The sequence below is a fragment of the Gouania willdenowi genome, chromosome 6 (genome assembly GCF_900634775.1).
Source record: "Gouania willdenowi chromosome 6, fGouWil2.1, whole genome shotgun sequence".
Classification (NCBI taxonomy): Eukaryota; Metazoa; Chordata; class Actinopteri; order Blenniiformes; family Gobiesocidae; genus Gouania; species Gouania willdenowi.
The window spans coordinates 8987248-9002665 of NC_041049.1; the positions used below are offsets into that span (position 1 = coordinate 8987248).

Consider the following 15418-nt stretch of genomic DNA (forward strand, 5'->3'; position numbering starts at 1 on the left):
ATGCTTTGAAATGTATTGTTCTGTGCTGCCTTGAATCAGATAAAGTTAATGAGTGATGCGTTTTCAAAGACTGAGGGTCAGATTCACTAAAGGTTAGGTGGTATTAAAACGTGTGCAAACGTCCCTCCACGTGCTAATAAGGAGGACATTTTTCCACTGCGGGATGAATAAAGAATATCTATCTATCTATCTGCTGTAATTCATCCATTTTTTATTCGTGAATAAAGAATATCTATCTATCTATCTGCTGTAATTCATCCATTTTTTATTCGTTTCCTCTACCAACACCCCAATTCTGCTTCTTTATATTTTTATTTTTGCTTCTGCACACTCGTGTTCACCCTCCATGTTCAACACAACACGTACAAAAACACTCATTTAAATACTGGCGGTCTGCGCCGTTCTGAAATTGTACTAATCATTGCTGCAATCTTAAACTAAAGGATTTAGGGATGCAACTGGTTTACCACCCTTTATTTCAGATCTTTGTGAATCCGCCCCTGAACGTGTGGAACAAACACCAGACGAGAGCCTATGATGGTACATTGTGATAGCTCTGAACATTTGGGAGGATTGAATAAAAATACTGAGCTTGTAGAGTGACTTACATGCCACCGATTGTGACTGTAGCACAAGTGCGCTCGGCGAAAGCAGGCGTTCCTTCTCCTGGACCAGTAGCTGCTCTGATGTAGTCGACTGTCACGTTCACCTAAAGAAAACACAAAGGTCAGAGGTCAAAATGGGAAAAAAGGACAAAAAGATTAAGACTGTGTTGGAAATATTACACTAATGTACAATACAAACTCAATGACTATATACAGTTTGATACAGTGGTTCTCAAACTTTTTTTTATAGCTCAAGTACCCCCTTTGTCTGATTACAACATTTTGCTCAGAAAACTGTGAAAAAACAACTACAGATCATAATCATGGAATGAATGAGTACACCCTGTAGTGCCATCACGTAAAATACTGGTCTACTACATATGATTAGGATGATGAGAATTCCCACTGAAGTATACTTCAAAGTTTCCAAAGTTACATTTCAAAACAAAAATGACAAAACTCTGAAGCACACTGAGGCTAAATATCTCCGTTGATTCTCCACCTTTGAAAGTTCTGAAAACATTTTAAGTGAGAAAGTGACCAAGTAGAATATCAACATGTGGACATTTGATCCATATAACTTGCTTATACACATTTCATTACGGCACTCTGGAAATTCCATACTGTCATTTACTACTGATGAAACTTCCTCTTAACTTCAAAACAAGAGCAGCATTTACAAAAGCGTTAAAAAACCAATGGAAGACGAGAAGAGATGCTTTTGTTTTGAAAATGGAATGTTTGATTTTTAGCTTGAAGCCGGTCCCAGGATGATTTTACATTCAACTCGCAATGCATCATGGGACGGTTGAGTATGACCAGTGTGGCCACTGTCCATATAGTATACAGCCAGGTATTTCTCCCGTACACAATCGCAAAGTAGTACGATAGTATGACATTTCAAACACGACCTAGATAAAAAAAAAATAGTACCACAGTGTGTTCTATGACATGTACGCATTTGCGGAGCATGTACTGAAGTAAATGTGTGCACGTGTTGACAAGCATACATGAGATCTGATGTTGCTGTGTGAGTTCCTTTATTTGTGTGTTTGTGTGCGTGCGTGCGTGCGTATCTGTCCCTTCTTTGGTCCCAGTTGTCAAGGTCACCCCCAGTCAGAGTGAATCACATCAGGCAGCACTGTAGACCTCCCTACAGGAACAGCACTAACACGCTCTGTGTGTGTGTGTGTTCCCTGTGTGCACAAATGCACACAGGGAACAGTGATAGGCCCCCAAATGACCCTCCACACTGCACAGCTCCCAGCAGATACAACCTAATCTGCCCGCCCTCAAGACACATTTTAGTGTCTCAGCTGTGTGCGCGTTCTGTGAGGCCAGATGCGATCCAGCCACACCACCTACAGCGAGTAACGCGGCTGTACCGATGCACAAATTTGGCAGTTTAAAAGCTACGTGTCAACCGTGTCAGACAAGTGTGATGAGCGAGAAAAACAGCTGTGGGAATCTGGCTCTGCATCACAGCAAAAGGCACCAGTCAGACACGACAATGGAGAGATAGGCCTGTTAGTGGAGCGTTACACAAAAGGACAATCACTGCCTGTCATCAGACGGACAGGTTGAGGACAGGGTGAGGAGTGGAGACCCTCCGTCAAGGCAGGATAGAGTGGGAGAGTTAGGTGGAAACCAACAGTGCTGTAAATGGATGTTTTCAAAGAGGAAAAAAAGATCAGAAGATTACAAGTTTTGGACTGTATAGAGTAGGGGTTGGGGTCTACAAGGAAAAATTTGAGTCAATTTTTGCTTATTTTTATCCTTCTTTCTGTAACTACATCAAAATTGCCATATTTTAACCTATTTTCATCACTTTTTCTTGCCATATTTTTGCTCCTTTTAATGCATTTTTGCTACATTTCTGCCACTTATCCATCCAATTTCAAAGCATTTTCTGGACACTACTTTCCCACCTATTGTCGCGTATTTTGACCCATTATTGTCACTTTTAACCTCTTTTCATCATATTTAATGCTTTTTTTTCCCATTTTAACCACATTCACAGTTTAAACTAATTGTTTCTACTTTTTAAATTACATTACCCCAAACCCCCTCCCCCATTTCTGACACTTTTGAGCCAATATTGACACTTTGAACCAATTTTACCATTTTTTCAGTCAGTTTTTGGCCATTCTAAATTGCAACTTTTAAACAGTTTCTGTTGTTTTAAAAAAATCATTTTACCACCTTTTCCACCATTTTTGGTCACTTTGATCCCATTTTCTTTCTGATTAAAATAAGGATTTACATCGCGGTCTCTGGAACCTTTATTTTGGGGGTCCTGGGCTAAAAAGGTTGAGAACCACTAGTATCGAGAACAAGACTGATTTTTTTTTTTTTAAAAGCGAGCAACTATGAAACAAGAACCAACATCTGACAAAAGGCTTCAGCCAAAAGTATTTAGGAGAAGAAAAATTAAATATCTGTGCACAATGTTCCCTCAGGGCCTGTAATAGAATGCAATCAGATTATCTCTTCTTGTCACAAGAAGAACAGAATTGGATTTTGATGGCTTGAGTTGAAGAAATTGTTAAAAAAAAACTATAATCGACAACTTCCTTTGTTTTCATAAGAATACTCGTGACCTCTTTTCATCTCATTGCTGAGCCCATTTGAGGCTCCCGTTTTCCCCATGGATGTTAAAGACATGAAAATAAAGTGCTATGTAATGGGAGGAATTCAATTTTCTCGTGAAAATGAAATGGAATATAGCATTGTGAGAATGCAAAAAACAAGTGCAAAACACAGCAAAACACACAAGGTTTAAGCTTAATGCCAAGAGTTCCTCTTCCACCGAGGTGATGACAGATTTTCTTACCAAGAAATGTTAGATTAGGGGATTTTAAGACCTTTTCTCCACAGGCCATCTAACAGATCCCATGATAAGGCCAAGCTATCTATAAGAAACACCCAAGAGGATGGTGAATCAGAGAGGGAGCGAGTGTGGATGGAGGAGGACAAGAGGGAGTGATAAGAACAATGAGAGCAGTGTGAGATGAAATGCCTTTGTTCTGCTGAAGGGACAACATGCACAGGTATGTCTGTTGGAAAAACCTGTTCAAGGAGTCCAATATTTTCTTCATCTTTTAATCATGTATTTTCCTAATCAAAAACCTTTTCACACAAATAGAATTTAAAAAATTCTAAACTATATAGCTACCAACAAATGTTACGTACATTTCTAAATTATTTTTTTCTTTGGCAAGTACTAAAATATGAAATGGAGCAAACTTTTGAAATTCGTCAGTTTACATACAGTAAAAAAGACTCCAGGCCACTCCAGTACTTTAAGGTTAATTTAGGAGAGCGAGTTCATCCTTATATCATGTCTACATTTGTTACAATACTGCACGTTATATATGCAGAAGAAAAAAAAAAACAAAGTACATTTTTTTCCCATCATTGTAGATCACTACAAAGGTGTTGGAGGCTAAAATACTTAAACATGTCTAAAGATCTATTCACCATATAGCCAGTCTCTGTGATTCATGAATTATAGATGTAATAGAGTCATATTAGTGGCACACAATCTAGCACCAGGTGTTGCCAACCAGTCGAAGCAGATGGCTGCTACCTCTGAGCCTGGTTCTGCTGGAGATTTCTTCCCGTTAAAAGAATTTTTTTTTTCTCTCCACTGTAGCAGATCAAAATCAGAATCAGAATTCCTTTATTAATCCCAGGGGGAAATTGCTGATGCTTGTTCATGTAGAACTGTTGGGTTTTTTATTAAGAATTTTATATTTTAATAAGCGTTACAAGATGACTATTGTTGTAAATAGCGCTATATAATTAAAGTTGAATTGAAGTGAATATATGTTCTTTAACTTGTGCAGTAATTAGTAAGGATGTTCGATATTGGCTTTTTTTTGCAGATATCCGATACAACAATATTGTCCAACACCAAGATTCCAATTTCCAACATTAACCAATACTGATAAATAAATAGACCCCCTCCACTAACACCTAATTTTAGGTCACATTATATATCTCTCTCTATGGAAATAATAGTTTAAAACTACTATAAACTCAACTTCAAAATCCTCCTGTACACGTTCAAGGTCATCCACAAACTCGCCCCCCCCTTTACGTGACTGACCTCCTTCATGTTGTCATTTCCTCTCGCGCTCCCTCAAGTCTTCACTCACTGTACCCACTGCCCACCTCAGTATCATGGGGAAACTCTGGAACTCCCACCCCCCAGACATCAGAAACAGACATCTTACCCCTCTTCAAATCCAGACTAAAAACGTATCTCTTCCAATTTGCCCACTCTCTGTAAATTCTCATCCCTAATTTCACCTTCATTGCTTTTCTTTTCTCTGAATTATACTGTTTTTAATGTATTGCACTGTTTTTATTATTCTGTTTTTGTTGTGAAGTGACCTTGGGTGGCCTGAAAGGCACTTTTAAATAAAATGAATTATTATAAATGTGTTGCCCAACTGGACATATTTCACAAATAAACCTCATCTGTGCAAAATAAGAATTCTTATTCAACTTTAGTAACGGAAAAAGTGCAATATTTTTTTTATTTTTCTATGTTGTTTCAAACGATGGCACAAATATGTTTTTCAATACCTGTGAAAAAATTGATACCGACGTAGACCCAGATTACATTTTATGGCTAATAATGGCCAGTAATATCAGTAGGTTAATAATATCGTCCATCTCTCGTAGTTAGTGTTAATTAGGCTTCTTACAGCATTGCTAGTCTAAATGTGTGTTAAAGCTCATCACAATCTAAAAAACGCACCAAAAAATATTTAACACAGAAGTGTTTGGAATATGGTAAAACCACATCACAAATACTGAAAATAGTGGAGAAACTGTGCACTTTCTAACTATCACTGCTATTGTACTGTAAAATAAATGTGTAACCACTCAAATCCTCGATGGGACTGCATTAAACTACTTGGTTTCCTCTGAATGAAGATATGTTACAGAAAGGAAACATTGAGCTCCATGATAAAAGTAATGATAAGCTGAGCATCGGCTCAGCGTGGAAAGCTTTTCTTTTACAAGAACACAGAGGGAGGCTGGTTATATTGACATTGTAAGAGGTTTACATTAGCTCTCCCTCACACCAGCACTCGATCCTCCGCCCTGCTTTTTTGGAAACTCAATACCAATTGCTGCGTTTTGTGGAAGATGGACACATTCATAATAGTAGCTCTGCTGGTGCCTCAATAGAATGCTGCGCAGTGAATAAAATCTAATAGAAAAAGTATAGCAGTGTGACTTGTTTTGTGGCTGTGAGAAATTCACGCCATAAAGTTCTGTCAGAACATAAAAGACTGTTCAACTTAGAAGTTATGAAGAGGACGCTAGAGTGGGAAAAGGACGGTGAGAAAGAAAGCATTGTAAAAAGGCTGGAATCACAGCCTTTAGTTAATGAAACAAGTCATGTTGGCTGATTCTAACCATGAACCTGGTGGCCAGAGGTGAAAGTAACAGATTACAAGTACTCACTTTACTGTAATTCAGTTGCTTTCAAGGGTATTTGCACTTACATTTCTAAATCAGTAATTTCACTTTACTTAAGTATGTTTTAAAAGGAGTAATTTGTTACATTTCTACAACCAAGCGTTACTGAGAAAATTATAATTTTTTTGTTTTAAAATGAACAGACGTAAAACTACAAAAAAATGAAATGACCAGACAACAATCAAATGCATCACATCCAGATTAAACGTAATGCACCGCACCAAAACAGACGCAAAACTCTAAAATATCTGTTTTAGATATACATAAAGTTAGCTATAGTTAGAGCTAGTAATTTTGAATTTAATTAATGGGGTTATTTTATTTTAAAAAGAATTGTACATTTTGACAAACCTTTTATTCTATATAGATCCCTTTGTGGGAATTAATTCCAGTTCCAATTGTGCAAGATTTTGTCTCTTCTTTTTAAAGTTTATACATGAAATGTTTACTGTATGCTAGGGAACGTTAGCGAGATTTATTAGCAAAAATAAACATTGGGGGGAGAGACTTTTACTTTGAGTACTACTTATTTGAGCTACTTTTTACGTCTACTTGAGTATTTTATGCATGGCTTACTTGTACTTGTACTTAAGTACAATTTCAATCCAGCAACAGTACTTCTACTTGAGTAGGATACAGTATATCAGTATTCTCTACATCTCTGCTGATGACACTTCGGTTTTCCCCTCTTTAAATCGGCTGTGAATAAAAGCCTCATCATCTTTGCATATAGTATATCCATGAAGATCTGCGTGCATTTGCCATCAAATGCACTCAAAAGGTTGAAAACTGTCCCCAAAAGTATGACACAAGAAGCTGCATTACCAGAGCCATGCAGGATTATCCAAATGTGCTCAATCCTGATAAGTGGCTTAATCCAACATTTCCATTCGAGAGTTTTTTTTTTTTTTCTTTCCGGCCGAGGCTGAGGCACAAGAAGCATTACTTATAATCCTAAAAAGCTTGATTTGGCTAACTTTATGTCACCAGGCAAGCATTGCCATATCAATGGGGACGGGAACATGCCGGAAAGTTTGAGAAAGACAGACATGAAGTGACAGGCAACGGAGAGAAAAGAAAATGGATCAGTGGAGAACAAAGCTGCTATAGAAAGGCTGCTTAGTTTGGGATGGAAGTTATAGATATAAGTAAAGGTAGGCTATAGAGATAGCATAATCATGATATTGTGAAAATGAAAGTACTTCATTTATTCCTATGATTTATTTCCATTATTCATTTATAAACAAGCTAAACTGTAATGAAATCCTCATCCTGTGGTTAAGAAGCAGAAAAACAAGCTTCCACGTCACCAAAATGAATGAATTAATTACATATTTTATCTATTTTATTTATAATAGTAAAAAAGAAAAATAGAGAAATAAAACAAATCATCTGAATATGTCATTCAGATATTGTGAAAAACACCACAAGCAAATTCTTAGGAGGAATTAAAATATGCAATATTGAACTGTTTCACTAAAGGAAAGAAAAGGGCTATGGGAATAATCACAGATGGTAAATAATGGTTCAGAAGGGTTTAGTCAAAGGGAGAAATCTGCTTGTTTTTCAAAGCATTGCATTTTCTGAGCTTTGAGAAAAGCTTGCCCTGTGGATTTTCACAAGGTGGATTTCAGTTAACACCATAGGGGTAGGTTGGTTTAAGTTCCGGTAAAATAATTAGCAAACATTTTTAGTCATCCAACAAGAAAACCTCAAGTCCACCAGAGTGTGATCGATTCACGCATTTCTTTGGTTGGTTTTGCTCCATTTTGTCTTGGTTTAGCTCAAAGTGAAGAAAAAGAACAAAACATGGTTTGCACATGTTAGATTTTAGGAAACCTTTATTGATTTTAGGCTTTTATTTCAATCTTACTGCTTCAAATCTTTTTTTATTCAGCTTTATTCTGAGATGAGATGACAGGTGGCAATTAGACTAATACACTTTGCAAGATGAAACCGAACTCAGAATCAGGTTGCATGGACCTGCACTCCTCTTCACAGAAGTGGTAAAGTTGCACAGATTAACACCAAGTCTATAAATATTGTTTCGCCTCACCTGTGATAATTTCATCTAAAGTAAAGCTGTCTTGTTGCCAAGGCAGCAAAAGACTTATACTTGTACCTACATTTAGGGCCTAATTAATCTTGAAGATGAAAAATAACGACAGTATGTTGAAGTCACAGCCTTTAGCCTTGACAACGTTAGGGAAAAGAGATAGAGGGAGCGACCCAGTGGTCCTCCCCTATTGATTTAGTAACAAGATGGGGAGGAAGCTGCACTGCTGGCAAATGAGCATGGAGCTCCACTCAAACCTAACTCACTCCAAAGAGCCTATAAGCACTCACTTGGGACATCCAGTGCCAATACTAATCAAATATTGAGGGATATACTGGCATAACCTATCCAATATGTAGACGACAGTATTGTGCAAAGGCTATGGGCGGTGCAGATGGTTGGATTCTTTCCCATCATATAATCAGGGGGATTACAGCTAAATTACAACTAAAATCCTACTGAGAAAATCAAACATGCAGAGATTTCAAAGATCAGTGGTCCATTACCAAGGAAAGGCAGTCCAAACCACGTAAATGCCAAGAACTGTACAAAGCTCTCCAAATCTATTTGGACTAATAATTAGCTCCATCAAGAAGATTAATATTATCACCAACTTTAATTAATTTATTATTATGCCTGTTAGCAGGAATACATCAAAATTACTTCACAGATTTTGACTAAATTTAAACTAAGGATAGACCTTAGGACATGGAAGATTCGATCAATTGTTAGAGGGGAAGTAGATCCAGATTGCGTATTTCATCAAAATTTTTTGAAAAAACTAGAGTGCCAATATATTTGGACCTAATGTATCATTGCTAATGGGGATAAAAATTTCTTCCAAGCATTTAAAGTTTGAATGATCATAGTACAATGATCAGGATCACTGATCCAGATAACTGCCAATATCTGACAAAGGACATTTGGCGCTTGGCGGAGGTTTGCGCTCTCAGTGCTCTTACATTCTTTATACAGTACAATTTCACTTTTTTGTATTTTTGAACAAGATAACAGTACAACACTATAGGCTACTCAACTCATTTCTACTTGGTTTTAGGGCAGTGGTTCCCAAACTGGGAACCATTGAGCTTTAATAGGAAATATTCACAATTATCTTTTGCAATAAAGTTTAAATTTGTAACCCATTTTGTTGAAATGTTCTTGCAATGGGATGAAAGTTTTTCATTCTTCAAAAGGGGGGCGCAACAGAATGATTTGGGAACCTCAGGTTTAGGAGTTTCAGGCAGGCTTAATCGAGCCAAAATATGTGATAAATTTAAAGAACTAAAGAGAAAAACCAAGAAGTAGACACCCTCAGGTCACTGCCCTATGTGGCCTCATACAAGTCAGATTGCATTATTTTGTTGGCCCACTCACTTTGTGGTGTTGCCCAGTTGTAAGTGAAAACCAATGAGACAAAGCGAATTCCAGAAAACAAAGAAAAGCTGAGGTGCAAGAAGTAAACGCTGTTTATTTACAGCTTAGTCCGGCCAAGTGACCAATAAACATTGAAGGTCCTGATGCCAACCCCTAACTACAAACATGAATTGCAGTAACAAGTCTTTTGACCAAACAAGTAAGCAGTCGACTGTGTGTTGAGTGTTTGAAGGTGTGAGTATATTTGATTCTACTGTTTGTTTTATAAGCACAAAGCCAGTAGATAAGTAAGCATTTGGCACAGTTTCTGTGTACTTTTCAAGATCAATTGAAGTGACATGAGACGTAGCAGCGAACCGTGTCCGAGCCTGTCATCACACTGAGAAGGAGGGAGCTTCGTAGCATCTATGACGGCGTATTCCCTGGGCTCTTTTAGAAACCCTTTTAGTCCTGGCCCAAGGCCTCAGCTCCAGCTGATCATTAAGTCTGGCAAGTAAAATCCAACTACATCCAACCCAATTCACAGAGTACAATAGGTTACACAATGCAAACCAGGGTTGGGGTGAATTATAAATGTAATTGTGTGTCTGATAATAATTACAATTGATGTAATTATAATTGGAATTGAAAACATTTTTGCTGTTTTAATCATAATTAAATTGGAATTGAGCTCAGACAATTGACTTTCTAATTGTAATTGGCATGAAAATTTGGAAATTAAAAACTGTCAATTACAATCAAATCAAATCAAATTTAATTTAATTTAATTTAATTAAACAGAAAAACTAAGGAAATCATGTTACAGTCCTATGGCTTACACATATGGAGTTAAAAATTCTAAAATTAGGTTTCATATCAAGTTTTCCCACTACCATAAAAAAAAAAAAAATACTACTGACAAAAAATCTTCAGACGCTCACACCACAACATTTTCATGGATAAAGAAGCCTAACAAGGAAACCTAGAGATGAAAAACTAATCAGATGACAGATCATATTTTCTAGTGTGTTTTACAGCTGATTTAAGACATGGGTCAGAAGTGACTCGTTATCAAAAGAGATGCTAACAGTAAGATAACACAAGAGGTAGGGTACGCTTTATGAGCTTATTTTTTAAAGGCTCAGTAATTGTGAATCATTGTAATTGAACGTACGGGGGAGAACAATAATTTTAATTGACCCCACCTCTGATGGAAACTACAAAACATGTAATAAAGGGTTGTACTTCGCTTGCCAGGTTAAAATGTACTTCTAAATGATTACTTGTCATCACAGGACAAATTTAAATATGCATGCAAATTAAATTCATTTTTTAAGTCGCACTGTGGGAACAGAGCAAAACTATCATCTTTAATATTTTAAAACTTTCTAGTGACTCATTCTTGCCGCTGTGCAGTGAGCAGTGCTGCATCACAGATGTTCCAAAGTCTTTCCCTGCACAGGTTGAATGTTCTCCCAAAGCCTGTGTGGGTTTTCCCATTGGGCCTTCCATAGTTCAGGCTTAGTGAAGCCATTATATATCCACTGTAGTCCTATGATGAGGCCCGTCTGGGGTGTACCCCGGCCTTAACAGCTTATCACGTTCCATGATGTTTGTGGTTTCTACGCGTTTCAGAAGCTTCCCGGGTGGATTTGAACCCACACTACTGTAAACAGGGCCACTGAGTCACTCTGGTGAAAAGATACATAGTCAACACACTTAAGACACTAACTCCTTTTGAAGCAGAGACAATCATGCATACTTTCCTCTCCAATAAGCACTACAAACCACTACGCGCCTGAGGCATAGGAAGGCACAGGAACACTTTAGCTGAGTTGACTTTTGGAACACCCCTGACTCTGTGCAAGAAATGCACTGAAGGTCAACCGACGGCATGGACCAATATACCAGTCAGATATTGGGTGTGCACGTGGAGCTGAGAAAAAATTACTGCTGTCTTGGCGTAGGGCTAGAAGATGAGGACCAAAATTCGTATCTAAATATTTAAACTTAATTTTGATCCAAATAAAGTTTTACCAGAAAGACAATTCTGGGTTAAAGTTGCGGATGCCAGACAGACTAAAATAACATTAGTGCTCTAATAATGGTTAAAAAACATAAAAATAACTTGTGCATGTATCACAAACATGGGCAACTAGCGGCCCCAAAAGTAAATGCACAAAATTACAACAAAAACACAAATTAAACAAGAAATACACAAAAGAACTACAAAAATACTTCATAGGACAACAAAATACAAACAAGGGGGAAAAAACACACAATGGGATAACAAAAATACATAAAAGAACAACAAATATACACAAGGAAAACCTGCAAAAACGTATGAAACAAACAGAGAAATATGTAAAAGTACAAAACAAAAATAAACAAAGGGACAAAAAACAGGGAAAATGTACAATAGAACAGTAGAAATACATAAAAGAACAAAAATATAAAAAAGGACAATAAAGGACACAAAAGGAGAAAAAATAACAGTAAATCCAAGAACATACCAAAAAAAACCAGAAAAACATCCAAAATAACTGGAAAAATACACAAAAGAACCACAAGGGACAGCACGTGTGAGTGAGAGCTTTAATGTGGCGCGGCTCCTAAAATGAGAATTTTAACAGAAAATAAGATATGAAATATGTACATCGATATAGGTGATATTAGAACTTTCTTTATCGCCAAAAAAGAAAACTTGATATATCTTTGAATCTCGATATATCGCCCAGCCCTACCTTGGCATGCAGCACATGGTGTAAATCTGAGGCTACATTGGTAATAGTGGTGAACTGAATCCGTATCCATTACTGTACCTGTTCTATGACGTAACAGTAATCCGAGCCTGCGTGAGTAAAGCAGCTCATTACTCGAAATGATGTGGACACAGGTTTTATTGGAGCGTATGTTTTATACTGGTGGAGCATTTTGTACAGTGCCATTACAATATAGTGACTATCGTTCCCTCTATTCCCATTACACACAGACTCATTATTTCCTAACACCAACACCACAAATAAAACAGCACAATCATTATTCTCGCTCCAATCGTCTAAAGCGCGCTCACGGCTGAAATTTCTGTCACTGGGAAAAACATTAATGAGGATGATTAAAATGACTCTGATGAGATGCTGGGACACAGATATGAATCTCCCTCTCTTACTGAACCCCAACAGGAATACGGTACTCTTGGCTGCTGCCTTTGAGTGGGGGCTTGCTTACGTGTTTATCAATCTGCAGACTATTATCGTCTTTACTTCGTTTTAAAAGGGGATGATAAAGAAGTGCATGCATACATTCATCAAATTATCAGATCGACATCTGCATTTCCTTTGGCTTTTGGTACGATGGAAACACAAGCTGACATTTTACAATCGGCATACAAAAGTGATTTATTAAAGTCCGAGTGTCAAAGTTTTAGCAGCCTGCTGTAAAACGGTGCTGGATTTATGAGCAAACGTCAGTCCGTTCCAGATATTTTGTCAGTGTTATTGTGCATGAATGCAATATTTGGACAGCAAATCATAAAAAAAAGACTTGGAATGATGTTCCAATGTAAATTTTGTAGTCGTCTTCATTATAGCCTCCATTCAAACTCATCCGTCAAGTTTAAAAGTCACGGTACTGTATGTAGCATCAACCATCGTTTGTTTTTTTGCGGAAAAAAGCATTTTGGTCTCCGTTTTTTTAGAGCAATTATTAACTTTTTATTATGTATAATCCTTTCAGTAATTAGAATTTAACAATGGATGGATATTTTTCCTGATTTATAGAGATAATTGGGGAGTTAAGTTGAGACAAATTTATTTGTCACCAATAAAACAAAGATTATAGTAATGATGCATGATAATTATAACTACGATAACGAGAGGGTCAAACGTTGCTTTATTTTTCACCTTTTATTTGAAGAGAATTTTAATAGTTTAAATGATTTGATAACATAGCTCTGCCGAAAATGCAACAGACTTAACAGTGAGAAGAAGAAGAAGAAGAAGAAGAAGAAGACGAAGACGAAGAAGACAGAAAGACAGTTAGACAGACAGACAGACAGACAGACAAATCAGGAAGAAGGAATAAAGCATAACATTTCTTGTATTATGTTCACATTTGTTTTTACATCAAAAGTTGTGAATAGTTTTGATGATTTTAAGATAAATTTGCTTTTACAGATAAAAATGCTGGGAAATTATCAGCATTAGAAATAGAAAATATTTGGTTGTCATATCAGTTAGGCAGAAAAATCCATATTGGTGCACGTCTAGTGTTAAGTAGTGTCTTGAAATTAAGCTTTCCTTAGCTCAGTGCTACGTTCTGCTAGGGTGGATGAGTGTAAATCATACAGACCCCCAAGGTGTACAGACCCAGTAGATCAATAGACACAAGAGGAGGAAATCAACACTGCTTGTTTAAGGGTGTGTCCAGGCCAATACCAAGCCCCAGGCCATCAACCGCACACACTTGCTATTCACACAGAGAGATGGGGAGAAACTGATATCAAGCTATGAAATGTGCTTAAGAGGAAGAGGAAACAGTGTTGGAGCATTTTGTTCAGCCAGTGGGGAATTCCTATTTATGGCTTTTCTTTAAGCAGATTAGGGGCAATCAGGTTGATTCACATACTGGCAGGCACACACACGGCTTCATTGGAAGTGAGTCAGAGCTTCTTACCTTTTTGCCAATGAGCTTCTTCCTGAGAAACTCGCGAGCCTCAAACATGTAGGGGATGTCGTAGAGTGGACGGAATCGCTTGTCTTTGTCCTTGTTCTTGTCCTGGATTAGAGATGGAGGGATGAGGGGAAGGATGTTGGGATGAAAAGGAGAGAAGTGAAAGAAAGAAAAATAAGTTATCCACATTGCAAAGTCAAGGAGATTAATGTGATTTTTGACTTATTAATGTATTTATTTATTCTGTGTGAGATACATTAGACTTTGAACTTATCACTCATGCTGCCTTGCACACGCCTTCACCAGTTAACTAACCAAACGCTAAAGTGATTGGTAACTTAGGAATGAGGTGTGGCTGGTATTGCCATTCACAGGCAATCTTGGCCAGTTTCTTTGAAAAACAACAAAAAAACCCACCATATTACAGCCTAATTAGGGTTTACTGACCTTCAAAGAAAACAAGATTATATATTGAAACAAATAGGGTAGGGGTGTCAAACTCATTTTAGTTTAGGTGTCAAACACTGACCAATTCAATCTCAAGTGGTCCGCAGATTTTAGGCAGGAAAACGAACATTAATGTGCCCTAGTTTTCTTGCCAGCCTTGTTTAGCTTCTGAGTTCTGATGAGATCAGGCAATGACAGACAGGTTTGTGCAATAATTCTTTGGAATAATTTGAATAAAATTGCTGATTTTTGTTAACATTGAGAGTACATAAAAGCATAGGAAAAACTGTGTGCACTGGAAAATATTGTGGAGTTTCATTGAATATGTGTTATTAAAGGGGTTGAGATATCTACAACTGAATTAGTTGTTAATTCACTTAATGATTCATGTTTTCTCTGACATTTCTACTATGTCCAGCGGGCCAAATTGGATGCTTTAAAGGGCCAGATTTGGCTCCCAGACCTTATGTTTTACACATGTGAATTAGGGGATGCACACACATGCATGCATGCTTTTCAGTCACAACTGACTAAAAAAGAAAACAATTCAGTTATTAACGGCACACCGATATAAGCAGCCAAGGAAAACCTGGTGTGTTTAGTAAATTCAAGCTGACACTGTGTACACACACACAGACATGGCCAACACTCACACAAACTTCCCTCTACATGTTTACCCAGCCCTGACAGCATCAGGCCCAAACACAACCCATTTGCATTTTGAAAAAAGCTTTGTGTTGCTCCAGGAATACATTGACAATGTGAAAAAGAGCGACAGGTGTCC

At 37.4% G+C, this 15418-nt stretch overlaps 1 protein-coding gene across 1 annotated transcript in view; it reads right to left on the bottom strand.

Annotated features, from left to right (window-relative positions):
• Positions 1 to 15418, bottom strand: part of snd1 (staphylococcal nuclease and tudor domain containing 1) — a 242094-nt gene that overhangs the window by 175403 nt on the left and 51273 nt on the right. The window contains exons 11-12 of the mRNA XM_028451498.1: positions 14191 to 14292; positions 609 to 709 (exon numbers count right to left, since the gene is read on the bottom strand). Of these exons, the coding sequence (XP_028307299.1) occupies positions 609 to 709; positions 14191 to 14292 (203 nt within the window). The remainder of the gene's footprint in view (positions 1 to 608; positions 710 to 14190; positions 14293 to 15418) is intronic.